Raw genomic sequence first — 18218 nt, 5'->3', positions numbered from 1 at the left:
GTGTTGACCTACGAAGCAGGAGGTCTCGGTTTGGTTCCCAGTCATGGCACATGCCTGGGTTGTGGGCTCGACCCCCAGTGTAGGGCATGCAGGAGGCAGCCAATCAATGATTCTCTCTCTCTCTGAAATCAATAAAAATATATTTTAAAAAATTTCATCCTATGAAGTCTTGGGTATCTAATTCTGCTGTTCATTGATGGTTGATTTTTGCTTCTAGTGGACTGTTTCACTAAATGTTTTGTAATTTTGGATTGTGTGTCCTTTTCCCATGCAGTTTTCCATGTGGGGAACTTGTACAGTCTGGGTTGGGTGCATGGCTCTCTAAAGGAGGTTTTTATTTGTTTTTTTTTCCAGGTACTCAATGCGTATCACAGGCCAGGGACATATTTTCATGTTAAAGTTTGAGCGTGTGGATTTTCAGACCATGAAATTTTGATGGACCAAAGAGAATTATATCCCTTGTGATTTTTAAAAAAATCCACATACATATTTGTACTAAACTAAATGCTTTCACTGAGCTTTTGTTTACTTAATCCACATTTGTCAAGCACGCTAGGCTGTGAGAGCACAACCACTGACTAAGTGAGCATTGCTGAGGAGATGGACATGAAAACAAGAAGTTAGATTTAGCATGATAAACTTTGCTAGGGGCATGTACACAGGGTAAGTAGCCCAGAGGAAGCATTAATAGTGGCTGGGTTAGGAAGAACAAAGGGGAAGGCGTTGCCCAGGTGCTGGTTGAAATGGGCCGTGTATTGTTAGTAATAAAAAAAAAAAAATTGATAAAAGGACAAGATTATATGGTTGCTTTATCCTTAAGATGGCACTATAAACTCACAATTCCTTTGTAGAGAAAGAATACATACAAATAACTGTGATTTATCCAAAAATTTCACTCAAACCTTATAAACTTGAATGGCTCTTGTGTGTAAGATACTAGATGCTTGCGTGTGATATTTGCATTTAATCTTTACAGCAACCTAAAGAAGCAGAGTCAAGTATTTGCCCCATTTTACAGACTAGAAATAGAAGTCGGAGAGGGTGTAAGTCACAAAGCCTGTAAAAGCAAAACCTGTATTTAAATGGAAACAGCCTGAATCTGGAACCGTGCACTTAATCACTATGCTGTATCACCTCTTTATAGTAATCCACGTGATAAAAAATGCTACCACATTAGCATGATCAGTTCCTAAAACTCGTTAGTTCTCCCAGTTCTAGTTAAATCACACAGGAAAACATGTCCCTGTCTGGCAATAAATCAGAGTCCATGTTAGTAGGTTTCCATTGGTTGCTCTGCCCAGACTTCAGCCAAGAAGCTGGCCTGTCGTCCCTGGTCAGATGCTCCCCCCTAGGCCCTCTCATAGCACCCTAAGCATATGACGTTTTGGTGCTTAGCACTCTGAACTGTGCTGACAGGTTTAGATCTCTGTTTTGCTCACTGATATGTGAGCATCTTTGTAACCCCCATGCTTGGTATAATGCCTGCGGCATAGATTTCTCAAGTCTTTGCTGAACCCTTTGTTCTTCCACATTAAACCAGCCCTTGCATCACAGCCACTATTTTCTCAGCCTCCTCTTTTTCACTACCTTCAAACCTAGACAGCAAATTATAGGAGAGAAGACAATTGTGTGAAAAAGTAGTTTCTATCTGAAACACTTGTGTGTTTAGGTGAAAATTGGAATAAATGCAAACACTGGGGATAAATGTTAAGTGCTACCTGTTAAGTTAGTATGCCTTCCTCCCAGGATGTTTCTAAACCTGAGAAAACTATACCGTGTTTACTATCCTTCCATATTTCCCATCCAGGTGAAATTTAGTTCAAATGAATGCCAAAGGCAATCTGGAAAAGGAAGAGAAGCATCCAAAAGGCAAATCCTGCAAAAGGAGCATACATGAGGGAGGGTAAATGAATCTGCTCACCTTCCACCTTCTCCCTTCTCTTATAGGAACTTCAGATCGTTTCTGCACAACAAATGGCAATAATGACCTCCTTCCTTTCTGCCCTAAGTCAATAACTAGTTCCCAACTCCCCCTCACCCCACAAGTACCAAAGCTGGTGTCCCAAAGTAGTATTCCTGACTTTGCAGTCATTGGGGCAATTTTGGTAGCCAATAAATCCTCTTGAGTGAGGGAAACTTGGAACCTTTTGCTAGAGTTTAAATTAGTACTGTGGATGGAGCTGTCAGGAGAGTTAGGTTCAGAAGGCAGTCTGATGAGGATTAGAACACAAGTTTGGCAGTGAAATAGACCCAGGTGCAAAATTAGGCCCTGCCAGGCTGGCGTGGCTCAGTGGTTGAGCATTGACCTATGAACCAGGAGGTCAGGGTTCAATTCCCAGTTAGGACACATGTCCGTGTTGCAGGCTCGATCCCCAGTAGGGGACATGCAGGAGGCAGCCGATCAATGATTCTCTCATCATTGATGTTTCTATCTCTCTCTCCCTCTCCCTTCCTATCTGAAATCAATAAAAATCTATTTTTAAAAAGACCAAACAAACCAAAAAAAAAAAAAAAAAAAAAAAAGAAGAAGGAATTCTTACCATTTGCAACAGCGTGGATGGAACTGGAGAGCATTATGCTAAGTGAAATAAGCCAGTCAGAGAAAGATAAATATCACATGATCTCACTCATTTGTGGAATATAATGAACAACATAAATTGATAAACAAAAATAGATCCAGAGACAGAGAAGCATCGATCAGATCATCAAACCTCAGAGGGAAGGTAGGGGAGGTGGGGGTAAGGGGGAGAGATCAACCAAAGGACTTATATGCATGCATAGAAGCCTAACCAATGGACACAGACACCAGGGGGTGAGGGCATGAGTGGGGGGGAAAGTGGGCGGGGAGAGGTCAATGAGGGGGATAAGGACACATATGTAATACCTTAGTCAATAAAGAAAAAAATAAAAAAATAAAATAAAATGTCTGATATAAAAAAAAGAGAAGCAGTTAGTTATGGCAGAGTAGAAATTCAAATTGGAATCTGCAATTGAGTAGTAAAGATATTCTGACAACAAAAAATAATGTAGAAATGAGTTAATTGCCAGTGAAAAGATTTTCAAATTACCTTTTATTAGGTAATCTTATAACTTCATAACAGCTGTTTAGGTATATAAACACGTATATACAATTTTCTAAACATGAAAAGCAGTAGTTTATTATTTCTGCTTGCATTTATATTACTCAAAACTTTACCAAAACATTTGTTATAAAAATCAATAAAATTGTTTAACACACTTAAAAAAATTTGGGGCGTGTGTACATAATTATTTTCAAGCTTGCTTTATAAAAAAAGAGTGCAGTTTCTATCCATGTGTTCATAGTGACTTTCAAAAGTAGTTTAAGGGGTGGAGGGAAGAAGGTAGCATTGCCTTGTAATACAGCATTAATTAATACTGACTTAACCTGGGACACTCATAAAAGATCCTTTGTTATCTAACATGTAGTAAAAATATTTAAAAATCAAAACTCCATTTCTATGAATAAAACATAGAAAATAAGACTTTATATTCTTAGGCTAACTTGTTACCATAAAAACTGCATTCATTTTGCAGATATTACTGACACCCACATTATTTCTTTAAACATATTACGATATTTGAAATTCATATGGAAACCCACAGACTTCTCCTCCTCCCAATACATTCACTGAATGCAGATTTAAGTGAGCACATCTCATTTTGATTGTGCCTTTTACTTGTGTGCTTTAAAAATGACTACAGTATAGTACATTTGTGTTTTTAACTGATATCAAAATTAAGATGAGTGATCTATGCAAAACCAGCAGCCTGTACTTCTAGTAACAGTTGTCATATGGAAAAAAAAAAAAAGCCCTGAGTCAGTATTTTTTGCAAAAGTAATGAAGAAGAGTACTCTGACGTCATTTTATAACTTATAAAATAGTTAAGACTGTCCAGTATTCATTTGTGTTGTTTTCATTTTGATTGAAGAGGTAATGCTTTTGTTTAGTTAATCCAATTCAGGTTATTTCTTAATATTCAATTTCATTTAAATCCTCAGAATATCCTGATGACTGCTGAGTTACATCTTCCATTTCTGTCAGGAGATAAATAGACAATAATAGTTTCCTCTATTTTTATTGTAGAAAAATACTGAATTTGCATTCTTATCATTTGAGACTGTTGCAAAATCCCTTTTCAATCAAGTTTATATAATTGGAAAAATACTGTTACCTGCACAGGGTCCTGCTTGGAATTTAACATCATCAATGGCAATATCACTTCTTATTGACATTCCCCGAATGGCCTCAAAAATGATCTGAAAAGTAATAAAGTTTGAATTTAGAAATAGAGTCATCCTGATAAAACAAGACTGATCAGGGACAGATCCAGGTTATATGGGTCTAGTAGAAGCTTAGTCTGTTCTTAGGGCTCCCTTTAAGAAAGAGAATACAAAATCACAACTTCAAATTTAGGTACTAAAGAGAATACTTATTTCTAATGTAAAGAAATTCACAACAGATTACTGGAGCCGTGGAAATTCAGAGCCCTTTCTCCTGAGATACCTTTAGGTAATTTCCTAGAAATGCTCACCTTGCAATGCTTCCTGGTGATGACCTGGCTTCCCTTCCCCTCCTAGAACATTCTACTCCTAGCACTCAGGGCCTATGAGGGTGATGGGCCCAGAAGTATAGGCTCTCCATAAATCTGCCTTTGATCCTGGCGCTAGGTGGAAGAATTTAATATGACTGATGAGACCCATGTATGAACAGCAAAGCACAATCATTAAATTTATAAAAAAGGCAATGTTTCACTTATTGTGTTAAATACCATGACATCCAAGAAAGCCCAGGATGAAGAGGAAGCCAGTTTTATGACTTTAGATCCTGAGAAGAAAATAACTAATCCAATATTCAGGTTCTAGGGTAAATCAATTACATTATAATCTCTAAGGCAGCCCAACTATGGTTAATAAACCACTGAGTACTCAAGGGAGGCTATGGGTAATAAAAAGTATCCAGAAGACACAGTTTCTCTATTCATTTAATGAGCAAATGACTCCCCAGTGGACTAGTTTATGATTCAAAGTAAATTAAAGCATATAAAGTGGATAATTAATAAACATATGAAATGATCTTGAAATTAATGACTCAAAGAAGCTTTAATAACCAAAAATGTGGCAAAATAACATTAATAGAAATTCTAAGGACACAACCCTAAATAAAGATCATTGTCAAGAAGAGTTTTAAAAAATGTTCTAACAGACAACAGTGGCGTGGGGGCAGGCGTGGGGAAGGTTTCGGGAGGGGAATGGGGGGATGAGCACAAATATGTGATACCTTAATCAATAAAGAAATTAAAAAAAGAAAGGAATATAAAAGTACATTTGATTTTTAAAAAATGAAACAATATACCACAAATAAATATAAATGGCTATAAAGGGAAGGAGGGAACAGATGAAGATGAAAGAGATGGAAGCTACACTTGTCTGAATGCAATTAGTTTTATAGTTGTGTCTTTGGTTCATGTAAGTGCTCTAGGTAACAAAAGAACAAATTAACCTAAATGTGATGGTTAATTTTGTGTCTCAACTTGATGGGTGAAGGGATGCCCAGATAGCTGGTAAAATATCATTTCTGGGTGTGTCTGTGAAGGTGTTTGTGGAAGAGATTAGCATTTGAATTGGTGAACCTGAGTAAAGCAGATGGTCTTCCCCAATGCAGGCATTATCCAATCCCTTGAGAGCCTGAATAGGCAAAAAGCTGGAGGAAGGGTGAATTTGCCAACCTGGCTGGAGGTGAGACATACATCTTCTCCTGCCCTCAGACATGGGTGCACTTGATGCACAGGCCTTCAGACTCAGGTCAGGCCTTTCACCACTAGCCACTCTATTCTCAGGCCTTTGGAATCAGCCTGAATTATACCACAGGCTTTCCCAGAGCCCAGCTTTCAACTAGTTGATTACGGAACTTCTCGGCCTCCATAACTATGTGAGCTGATTCCTATAATAAATATCTATATATACAGGGTGTCCCAAAAAATCCATACACACTTTAACAACTGATAATTCAATTTTGAAAATGAAATGTATTTTAATAAACACTGTCTTTATTCAAACTATGTGAGCCAATTCCTATAATAAATCTCCATATATACAAAAAAAAATGTTCTAACAAATCTATATAGGAGGGTATATGAGTGTAGTTAATAAGCATTTTGGTTTTCTGAAAAACAATAAAACCTGGTTTTTGACCATCAAGTCTACAATATAAAACACAATAGACAATTGCTTGATGGAATTATATTCTTAACAGTCTGTGGTTGGGCTAAAACACTTGATTTCATAAAACTTCTTGGAATTTCCTTAATACTTGAGTAATAACTTTTAAAAATATATATTTTATTGATTTTTTTTTTTTTACAGAGAGGAAGGGAGAGACGTCGATGAGAGAGAAACATCAATCAGCTGCCTCCTGCACACCCCCAAATGGGGATGTGCCCACAACCAAGGTACATGCCCTTTACCAGAATCGAACCTGGGACCATTCAGTCCGCAGGCCGACGCTCTATCCACTGAGCCAAACCGGTTAGGGCAGAGTAATAACTATTTTATAGCATTATGATTTCCCCCTTGTATTATGGATATACATCCTATTAGTAAATAATTGTGGTTATTTAAGAATAAGATAAAAATGTTTTCTTTTAATTTAAGTATTATTTTTTTGAGATGGCTACTAAGCCATGAGGACATAAATACTTATTAAGTTGTTTGAACCCAACTACTTAATAAATGGAACTGTTAGGTCTTTCTTTTAGTCGAGGGACACCAGAAAACAATTAACTGAGATAAAGGGTACCATGAACTAGAAAATTTGGGCGCCTGCGCTTAGCTGAGTAGCTGGCACATAATGATTCCAAGGAAATGTTAGGCAGTCTAATAAACATGAATGGTGTACATATTTCAGTGAGCTGAGAATCTGTTGAACACTTTCTTTCACTTGCAGCAAAATATAAGAAACCAGAGAGGAAAACACCCGAGAGCAGCTGAGGAAGAAGGGTAAGCCAAAAACCCAAAGGAAGTAAAATCGTTTTGTGTTTTTGATCAATAGCCAAGTCAGATTCTGCTTAGCACTTTAATAAATCCCTTAGGAAGGAGTATGATTAAAATTTTGCTACTTGATAACCTTTCCTCTATAGGATAACCTGATGATTGGAATGTCATCAGAGGACACCCATATATTTTCCCTATAGGATGAGTCTCAAATCACAGCAGTACTACAGCATTCTAAAAATCATCTCCACCTGCCTACCCTTACTGATGATGTATGCATTTACCAGGTCAGCAAGTGATCAGTAAGTATTTGTTAAAATGAGCAATTTTGGCCTTGTCCTACATGAGCTCGGTCTGGCTGCCTGATTGTGAATACTAGGTCTGTTGTGGTGATATAAATTAGAGATCAGAGAGGTTTAGAGGAAATTTATTTCTAGAAACAATAATTAATCTTTTAGTATTTCGGTACTTTAAAGTTTGTAAAACGCTTTCACATGCATAATCTTATTGGACCCTCTGACTTGGGTGATATCATCCTGGCAGGAATCATTGCCCCATTTTGAAAATATATAAGCCATCCCAGAGGGGATGAGATTTCTCCAAGGTCACCTAGTGCTGGTGACATCCAGGGGAATGAGAGTAATCTGGAACTTCTATGGTGGGAGTGAGTGTAGAACAGTGGTTTAGAGATACAAACTTTGGAACCAGTCAGATCTGGGATCAAATTCTCCCCCTGCCACTTACCAGCTGGATACCTGGTTTCCTCATCTGTAAGAAAGAGCTATAAGATCAATGGGAAGAACTTATGTATGACTCTGAGCGCTGTAAGTGCCTGGCACATAGAAGATGGCCATTCTACTTTCACATGGGTGTGCGTCTGTATTATTAGACACTAGGATGTTTTGAGGAAATTGGTTCAGTCTCCACACAGTCGTTTGGGAAACCTGAGGGAATCACTAAATCCAGAAGAAAACCCCTCAGGCAGATTCATATCTGTTTCATCCTAAGCCAAAGAGAATGGACTCTTCCAGATTGTGAGCTATAAATCTCTCAGGCCATTCTGTTCCCTTTGAACTTGAGCACCCCAAGATGCCAGCCCAGATGCCTCACTACTCTGTGCTCAAAAAATATTTCAGAGAACCAGCCACCCAGCAAGTCTCATAGATGCAAGGCCATGTATGTACCTGACCTCCTGGGCGTAGATGCTGAGAAGTCACCCATTCCCCAGAGTTCAACTCAGATTCCCTTACTCTTGTGTATCAGTATCATTTGGGGATTTTAAAAAACATCAACACTCAGGCTCCACCCAAGAGACAGAGATTCTCCATTGTTAGCATATATCAGAGTCACCAGGAGGGCTTGTTAAAACACACATTTCTGGGCCCCACCCCCAGAATTTCTGTCTGAGTGGAGCCTGAGAATGTGCATTTCAAGTGAGTTGCATTTTTAGGTGAATTTGCACTTCAGGTGTTGCTGCTGGTCTCAGGACCACACTTTGAAAACATCAGAACAGGGTTTGGTGCCCTAAAAGCCTAACAAAATTAATCCATCGCCTCTGATGATGATCAATTATATTAGCAAGTTCCTGAGTGATCCACTTTCCTTCTGTAAACACACATTAAGTCACTATCAAAATAATCCTTGGGGCAATCTGGTATTCTTTACTAAATTTCTAGGCAGTTTTATCCATGCTGAGGTAATGGGCCACCCCTGGATAATGACACATCTTCCCTCTGTCATTTGTCTTTAGCAATGCTGCACCCTAGATGGCACTGCCACCTGGCCACCTGAGCTTCTGCAATTCCTCCCCATTTAGATCTGTAGAAAAGTTATTGTGGTTGTAGGTGATATAAAATGAAGTCCTTACGTTTGATACCTTTTCCCAGGAAGACTTAGTCCAGGCGTCCTCAAACCACGGCCCGCAGGCCACATGCAGCCCGCCGAGGACATTTATCCGGCCCGCCGGGTGCCGCTGCCTGTCCTGCTTAGCAGCCGACTTGTCCCGGGCCCGCAGTGCGCATAGGAATTTGTTCATAGTTTTTTTTTTAAACTATAGTCCGGCCCTCCAACGGTCTGAGGGACAGTGAACTGTCCCCCTGTTTAAAAAGTTTGAGGACTCCTGGTTAGACCAAGCAGCCTGTAGTTAGAGTTGAGAGGTACTGGTCCAGGAGGGCTATCAGCCAGAAGCAAGGATGAGGAGGAAGCAGGGCTTTCAGTTGAAGGTCACACCTGAGAATTGCTCAGAGCAAGTTCAGGAGCAGTCAGGGTCTGAAGGTTATCTCCCCAGAGCTTTCTGAAGCGTTGGCGCATGGGAGCCGGTGAAGTCAGTGGTGTCAGGAGGCTCCTGCTGATCTAGACTAGACTGGCTGCTCAACCTCATCTATTGGAACACAAAAGGCTCATTCCTATCACTGCTCAGATTCCCTTACAACCGGGATCCTCAGGACGAAGGTCTTCTGCAGTACACGAGGAGATTCAGGGAGAGACCCAGGACTTAGCATTAACACTCTCAGTTTCTTCCGCACCCAGGTGGACAGAGACTTAAAAAATATTACTTTTTTCTTTTAATTTAAGTATTATTTTTTGAGATGGCTACTAAGTCATGAGGACATAAATACTTATTAAGTTGTTTGAACCCAACTACTTAATAAATGGAACTGTTAGGTCTTTCTTTTGGTCGAGGGACACCAGAAAACAATTAACTGAGATAAAGGGTACCATGAACAAGAAAATTTGGGCACCTGGGCTTAGCAGAGTAGCTGGCACATAATAATTCCAAGGAAATGTTAGGCAGTCTAATAAACTGCCAAGGAAATGTTAGGCAGTCTGGACCATGTACTCTGGTAAATGTAGGCTTACAACACAGCCCTTGTATGTGGGTAAAGAGGAGTGAACGATGCAGCTGCAACAGCTAATGAGATAATGGCATGTTTAGAAGAAAGGGAAACTCTGTTTTATAGATTTGCAGGACTCATAGAATGTACTTGATGCTCATAATATACCAAGACAAAAATAGATAAACTTTCGTTGAGCTGCAAAAATCACTTTAGGCACAAATACCCAAAGCCTAATTTTCCATTCACTGCTTAGATTTAATCAATATAGACTAACTATGTTTACTCTCAAACAAGTACTGCCTTTATCTATGACCCTGAAAGAGAACAAAACATTCTCCCTGGTGGCAAGAAATAGAAAGAACATCAGAAGCCTACAGGAATGTTTTCCATTACTGGAGTCTTATCTCTCTTGGCATACCTGGTGCTGCCTCTCACAGCTGTATTCAATCAGCGCTCGGAGCCAGGAAATGCTCTGTTCGCCTCTTCTTCTCCATAAGAGGGACTCTTCACTGTCACCTTCTTTTTTCAAATAAACACTGAGCAGGCCAGTCCCAGCTCCATACATGTGGTAGAAAAAGGCCAAGCAGTGTTTTCCAGTGACTCCTCGTAGAGGCCCGGATGAGAGGTGTGCCTTTTGTCCATACACCATATGGGAGGCCTCGATGTACATGTAGTAGCCTTGAGAGCAATGCAAAATCAGGTATTGTTAAAAAGGACACCAATTACATTCTCTTTCTCTTTTGAGTAGTGTTCCTAGAAACAAATTAGAGTAAATGAATGGCTTGACTATAGTACTGATAAAGGATATCATCATTTTGGAGAATAAGTATAATCCAAGGAAAATAAATATGCTACAAAATTTAGACCATCGAAATAATTTTTTTCATTTAATAATTTATACTTCAGTTTCATATATGGGAGTTAGTTAATATACTAGTATTATACCACTGATATGGTGATTAACATATCAGAATTTGGTCTACTAAATTCACAAACAATATTGTGAAGCTCCCAGGCATTGGTTTAGGAGAGAACACAGATTTTGCAGTCAGGTAGATCTGGGTTCAAGTCTTCACTCTGATATTATCTCTGTGATCCTGGTCTAATGAATTATGTTCTCTGAACCTATATTCATCATTTCCCCAAACACAGATCTGAGCAATCCTATAGGCTATTAAAAAGGGTGGGAGACCTGCCTAATTCGGTCTCATAAGATTGTATGCACCGTGCAACACTTCCCCCCAGTAAAGTTATCACATGGAACACTGGACCAGTAGAGCCCTGGGATGTGGCCTTCATTGCCACCAGTCATTCCCATGATCTGCTTTAAACTATTAGGAAAAATACTGTCCACGTTTCTAGAGTGCTCACCCATCACATCCTCATTATTAAAACCAATGGTCAATTTGCGGTCCTTGCCATTCTTATGCCACCAGTAACACTGGACAAAGTAGTTCACGTCTGCCTCCTGGAAGTACTTTCTGACCTTGGCTTGCAGGACACTGTACTCTCCTGGTTTTTCTCCCATTTCACTGGTCACTCCTTTGCTAGTTAACCTTTCCTCTCTGATCTGTGAGCTGGGGGTGCTCAAAGGCCCCGTTCTTGAACTTCTCTATTCTCACTCCTTTGACTGCATCTGGTTTCATGGCTTTAAATATCTATATATATAAAAGCCTAAGCGACTGAACGACTGGTCGACCGGTTGCTATGATGTGCACTGACCACCGGGGGGCATACACTCAACGCAGGAGCTTCCCCCTGGTGGTCAGTGCACTCCCACAGCGAGAGCGCTGCTCAGCTGACCGATGGGCGCCAGATGCCAGGCTCATGGCTGGCAAGCACAGCTGCGGCGGCGCAGCCTGGCCTGCGGGGATCTGTCCGAAACTGGCAGTCTGACATCCCCCGAGGGGTCCCGGATTGCAAGTGGGCGCAGGCCAGGCTGAGGGACCCCACCAGTGCACTAATCCATGCACCGGGGCTCTAGTTATACATGTTGTCATTTCTCAAATTTAAATTTCCAAGTTCTTTGCTGAAATCCAGACTTGTTTATTCAAACTGCCTGATGGATATCTTCATGTATTATTGTCAAATAGACATCTCAGCTGAAACATGTTCAAAACTAAACTCCTAACAGCTTTACCTTAAAACCTACTCCAGCCTTTCCAGTTGGCCAGGCCCAAACCTGGGCCTCCTCTCACTCCAGGCTGTCAGAGTTCCTGTTGGCTCTACCTTCAAAATATGCCTAGAATCCAGTCATTGCACTTCAGCAAGGAAAGACACTGTTATTGTTCTTTTCTTTATGATTTCCTAACAAAAACTAGGCTAGATATAAACAAGTACATATATACATTATCCTAATAGAAGGGTACATTTAATTTAATTCCATGGAAAATAAGACCAAAGCATGAAATGACCATAGTTTATCATCTAACTATGTTGAAGATATCCCATTCTATTCTTTTCCCCCCTTTCTATTCCATACATAAGTTAGTGAGACATGGATTGAAATTCTACCTTAATGCATGTTTAACCTAAAAAACATTTTCTCCAAAAAGTAATTTTTAAGGAAATAATACCTGGTTTTAGGAATCTTAAGTAAAGAACTTTGGCTAAAGATGAAACACTCATTGGGGGTGGGGAGGGGAAGGACCCTTTGAAAGATGCTATCACTGGGAAAATGGAAAGTAGGGACTACTGGGGCCTGAAACAAAGTTTTTTTGTTTTCCACAATGCAAAGAAAGCAATGGATCTATCAGGAGGAGAGATGACCCAAGGAGTATCTTTTGTCTCGTGATAACAATATGAGTCCCAGCCACAATTGGTCTGAGGTCTTGAAGGCAGGAGGAAAAGCCCTAATCACCTCTAGGATTATCCAATGGAATTCTTTCTTTCATGAGTACAGTGCACCGACCACTTAGTACCAAATGCATGAAGCATTACTTAGGTAATGTGTTCACCTCTGGGTCTCAGGTACATGGCTGAAGCCACAACCTAAGGTTTCCAGTTCCAGAGATCTTTGTATTTAGCACCATGAAATATGAAAGGAATTTCCTAAGCTGTTTGATCTGTGTAACTGTGCTGCTTTTGGGGGAGGGGGACCATGCAGGGGAAAGTAAGTACAATTGCCTTTCCCGAGCATTGACACCAGCCTACTTTTCTTGAGTAATAGTGGTCTTTCCAAAAACCCTTCAGGGATATAGTTTCTATTTTAAGCCCATATGCATATTCCATAAGGCAATACTGATTTAGACCATTCTGGACCAACATCTATTCCTACAAATAACTGTAACCTACTTGTCAGCTGACCAGAATTTGCCCCTCTGATACACAAACCAATTATTTATCTGAGTCCAAATCTGTTTTTCTTTTTGACTTGCATATGACACTTCCTTTCCCCAGAAAAGATCAGAACTTCATGGAGAGCCAGTCTGCCTCACATGTGCTCAGAAGGCAGAGAAAAGCGCTGTGTGTTGACAAGCTTTGCCACATTACTACTCCAAATGCTGTCCGTCTCAGCAAACAAAAGCTCTGGGTGGAAGCCAGAGAGCCCCAGCGTGGAAACCTCAGACCAGCTCACGTGTTCCTGCACGTGAGGGACTCCAGTCTGTGGAAGGGATTATTAACTGGAGAAAACAAATCACTTTCTTTCTGTGGGTCATTGTTTAACATCCAGGAGGGGTTCCAATGGGTCTATTGGGAGATCAGGGTCCCATATGTTCTTTGCCCAGCAATTGTGATGTGGAGACACACACCACATTCATAATCTGGAACAGCCTGGCAGCTGTTCCTCCAGCCTTGCAGCCCCGGCTCCAGGGCTGGGAGGGAGCCTGGCAGCCTGTGCGAGGCCATGTGGAATGAACAGCTAGCTGCACTCATTAGCTGGAAGAGGATTCTAAACAACCCGGGAAAAGAGACATCTTTGGGAAGAACAACAGCTAGATGTGTCTCTAAAATTGCTTTTTATCATACCATTTATTTATTTTAAATATTTTTATTGATTTCAGAGAGGAAGGAAGAGGGATAGAGAGATAGAAACATCAATGATGAGAGAGAATCATTAATTGGCTGCCTCCTGCATGCCCCACACTGGGGATCGAGCCTAAAACCCAGGCATGTGCCCTGACGGGGAATTAAACTGTGACCTCCTGGTTTATAGGTCGACACTCAACTCTGAGCCACACTGGCTGGGCTTATCAGACCTTTTAAGTGATTTTTAAGGCTTATCATAAATGAGAAGTTATTGTTTATGGGGCAAAGTTTCAGTTTGGGAAAATGAAAAAGTCTGCAGGTGTAGTATAGTGGTGATGCTTGTACAACTATGTGCATGGATTTAATGCTACTGAACTATCATACACTTAAAGATAATTAAAATGATAAATTTTATATTATGCATATCTTATTATAATTTTTTTAAAAAGCTTGTCATAGAAGCCTTCTCTGTGTAAGTAGGATATGACATTATCAGAAACCAGTGAGATAAATCACTGAAAGATTGAAGGACATTGGAGATTTTGATAATCTCAAACTGATCTGATGGTTACAGAATAATTGAGTAGCATAATTACAAGTTTACCAAAATTCTTAAAGGACAGGGACTTGAATTAGACTGTTAAAATTTCTGCTATATAACATCTATATAATAAAGAGCCAGGGTCGTAACGACCATTACGACCCAAGGCCAGAAGTCAGTGCTGGGTTGCTGTGATGACTCAGCACTGACTGGGGTTGCTGCCAGCACCCTGATCCAGCACTGACTGTCTAGGGCAGTGGTCAGCAAACTCATTAGTCAACAGAACCAAATATCAACAGTACAACGATTGAAATTTCTTTTGAGAGCCAAATTTTTTAAACTTAAACTTCTTCTAACGCCACTTCTTCAAAATAGACTCACCCAGGCCGTGGTATTTTGTGGAAGAGCCACACTCAAGGGGACAAAGAGCCGCATCTGGCTCGCTAGCTGCAGTTTGCCAACCACTGGCCTAGGGGGCTGCGGATCAGTCCCAGAGAGAGGCCTGCAGAGAGAGAGGCAGGGTCTGATCTGTAGCCTCTATGGCAGCCATTGATCAGAACTTGCCTCTCTCTCTCCCGGCCTGGCCAACAGCCGCACCTCTATTTCTCTCCAGGACTCCACCTGGGCTGCTGATCAGCCCCGCCTTTCTGATCAGGCTCTGTTGATAGGCCCAGAGACGCTGACTGGCATAGAAACTGACCAATCAGAACAAAATCTGGGTCAACTGTGAGGAGCTAATGGCTGCCTAGGAGGCAGAGCTTTTGACGCTGACTGGCATAGAAACTGACCAATCAGAACAAAATCTGGATCAACTGTGAGGAACCAATGGCTGCCTAGGAGGCGGAGCTTTTGACACTGACTGGCATAGAAACTGACCAATCAGAACCAAATTGGCTGGCAGAGGAGGACAGTTAGGGATGATCAGGCAGGCAGAGGCATTTAGGGACTATCAGGCCAGCAGAGGAGAGCAGTTAGGGGCGAGATCAGGCTGGCAGGGGAGGGCAGTTGGGGACGAGATCAGACTGGCAGGGAAGGGCAGTTAGGGGTGATCAGGCAGGCAGAGGCAGGTAGAGGCGATCAGGCCAGCAGAGGAGAGCAGTTAGGAGTGAGATCAGGCCGGCAGGGGAGGGCCGTTGGGGGCGAGATCAGTCTGGCAGGGGAGGGAAGTTGGGGGCGAGATCAGGACAGCAAGGGAGGGCAGTTAGGGGTGATCAGGCAGGCAGAGGCAGTTGGGGGCTCGATCAGGCTGGCAGGGGAGGGCAGTTGGGGCGATCAGGCAGGCAGGCAGAGGCAGTTAGGGGTGATCAGGCAGGCAGAGGCAGTTAGGGGCGATCAGGTAGGAAGGCAGAGAGGTTAAGGGTGATCAGGCAGGCAGGCAGGGAGGTTAGGGGCGATTGGGCAGGCAGATGAGTGGTTAGGAGCCAGCAGTCCCAGATTGTGAGAGCGGTGTCTGACCGCCAGTTTAGGTCCGATCTCACAGGGCCTAAACTGGTGGTCAGACATCCCCCAAGGGGTCCCCGATTGGAGTGGGTGCAGGCTGGGCTGAGGGAACCCCCCCCTCCATGCACAAATTTCATGCACCAGGCCTCTAGTAGTAAATATAATATAATTCTGGTTTTCTTTTGTCTGACAGCACAATTTTATAAGTAAATGTCATTTGGCACTTAATGTAACCTTGTTATTTCTATCACACAAGAAGGGAGTGTCCATAGAAATGACTTCTGCCTTTACTTAGTAGCATGTTGGAAGAGAATTTAATTGCCAGAAATACAGGAGATGTATTGAAGCACTAAACAGTGCCAGAAAAGAAATGGATGGTGTCTTTTTCTCAGGAAATTGTTAAGAGAATGATGAATAGCTGTTTTTCTAGGATGTAGCTGAGGGGAGGAGAAAGGGAGGACTCCATTTTTAATCTATTTACTGGTGAACTCAGTGAGCTAGGAAATGTTACATAGAAGTTATTTTCTTACTAACCTGCATAGTTGTCTGTTGATTTATGTATTATATTATCTCTTGGTCAGAAAATTTCTGTAAATTCCAGGGCAACTAAAGCCAATTGTTTTAAAAAAATTCTGACAGCATGCCATCAAATAAATGTTAATAAAATTGCAATAGCCAATAAAAAACTGGGAAATTTGTTAAGACTTGTCTTTATGTCTTGTAAAAAAATAGCAACTGTTTCAGAAAACTTGCTGATTCTGCCAGGATAGAGCTACTCAAGTAGATGGTGGCAGGAAATGGAGAGACAAATCTCGCGGAGTCCATCCCGTCTCGATGCAAGTCAAGATCCGTCTGTCACAAATGCCTTTATTATTTTATTAAAGAAGGAGCCAAATGATGGGGCTAGAATTTTTCTTTTATTTGGTCTTTGTCGTTCTACTAGAATGACTTGTCCTACGCAATGACTTACTTAAGCATTGGAAATGTTTCCCAAAGTTTAGTCATACAAATACCATCTTCAAGATATTATTTTTGGCTGTCCTCATACTACCTACACTATTATTCATCTCATAATTTTCTTTAAATAGACTTTGTTTTTATTACTTAAATACATTTATTCAAATAGGAAACTTATTAGCATGAAAACAGAAAATACGTTACAAATCATCAAATAATGGTTTTGATGTATTGATTATATATTTTTCTTTTCTTTTTTTAAAATATATTTTATTGATATTTTTGCAGAGAGGAAGGGAGAGGGATAGAAAGCTAGAAACATCGATGAGAGAGAAACATTGATCAGCTGCCTCCTGCACACCCCCCACTGGGGATGTGCCCGCAGCCAAGGTACATGCCCTTGACCGGAATTGAACCCGGGACCCTTCAGTCCACAGGCCGACGCTCTATCCACTGAGCCAAACCGGTTTCGGCTATTTTTCTTTTCTTAAAAAATTATTGATTGATTGACTTTGAGAGGGAGAAGTAGAAATTTGTTGTTCTACTTATTTTTGTATACATTGGTTGATTCTTTTTTGTGCCCTGACTAGGGATCGAACCCATAACCTTGGTATGTCGAGACAACACTCTAACTAACTAAGCTACACAGCCAGGGCTTCTATATATTTTTCTTGTTCATGGATATTACTATCAATTAAAAATAATGTTTATTCACCTACCACTTGAGTTACCCAGTGGTAGTTTGGAACACATTAGTTTAAGGTCTACCAAACTATGAAGTCATCTTACTTGTAGTCATAGGCAGTAGTTTTCTATTTATAAAAACACAAATGACACAGAACAATGAGTCCAAGAAAGTATCCCAGAGATGAACATGCTAGTTTATAAAAGACTTCCAGTTATAAAAATAGTAATACCATTCATTTCAATGGAGCTTTTATAGTATCAAGCCTTTTCACAAATATAATCTCAGTTCATCACCAGAGCAACCCTAAGAGATTAGCAGGACATCCATTGTAATCTTTATTTTACATATGAGGAAACCAAAGCTCAGAAAAGGTATGTGAACAAACGCAGGTTGTGCAGGCAGCGAGGGGCAGAGCCAGCTCCCTCTTCATCCGTGGTCTTTACACTAGACGACACCAGGCTACGTCTTAGATTTGGAAAGCTTTATTGCATCTCCAGTTAGTAAGTAGGAAACTATAGTTCCCCTGGAGTTGCTACACTTGAGCTTCTGTTGATTTTGGTAGACACACAGTAAACTGTCATATCTAAATGGTGGCTTTTCTGAGTTTCTCCTTTTATTTAAAGGGCCCATATTTACTGACCATCTAATGCACTTATCCGTAAAACAGCTTTGAATGCCTCTCCTCTTTTTATTTTCTTCTTGTGTATGTTTTCCAAGTATAAATTGATAGGCTTTAGGGATGGGGAGCGAAAAGGTAAAATGCAGTCTACAATT

General features: G+C 40.8%; 1 protein-coding gene across 1 annotated transcript in view; it reads right to left on the bottom strand.

The window, feature by feature from the left end:
• Positions 1-3050: 3050 nt before the first annotated feature.
• Positions 3051-18218, bottom strand: part of MAMDC2 (MAM domain containing 2) — a 137333-nt gene continuing 122165 nt past the window's right edge. The window contains exons 12-14 of the mRNA XM_080669801.1: positions 10268-10527; positions 4195-4279; positions 3051-4057 (exon numbers count right to left, since the gene is read on the bottom strand). Coding sequence (XP_080525927.1) covers positions 3993-4057; positions 4195-4279; positions 10268-10527 — 410 coding nt within the window. The 3' untranslated portion in view covers positions 3051-3992. The remainder of the gene's footprint in view (positions 4058-4194; positions 4280-10267; positions 10528-18218) is intronic.

Source organism: Plecotus auritus, assembly GCF_963455305.1.
Source record: "Plecotus auritus genome assembly, chromosome: 5".
NCBI classification, from domain to species: Eukaryota; Metazoa; Chordata; class Mammalia; order Chiroptera; family Vespertilionidae; genus Plecotus; species Plecotus auritus.
The sequence above is the reverse complement of the archived record's forward strand: the minus strand, read 5'-3'. Positions and strand labels throughout refer to the sequence as shown.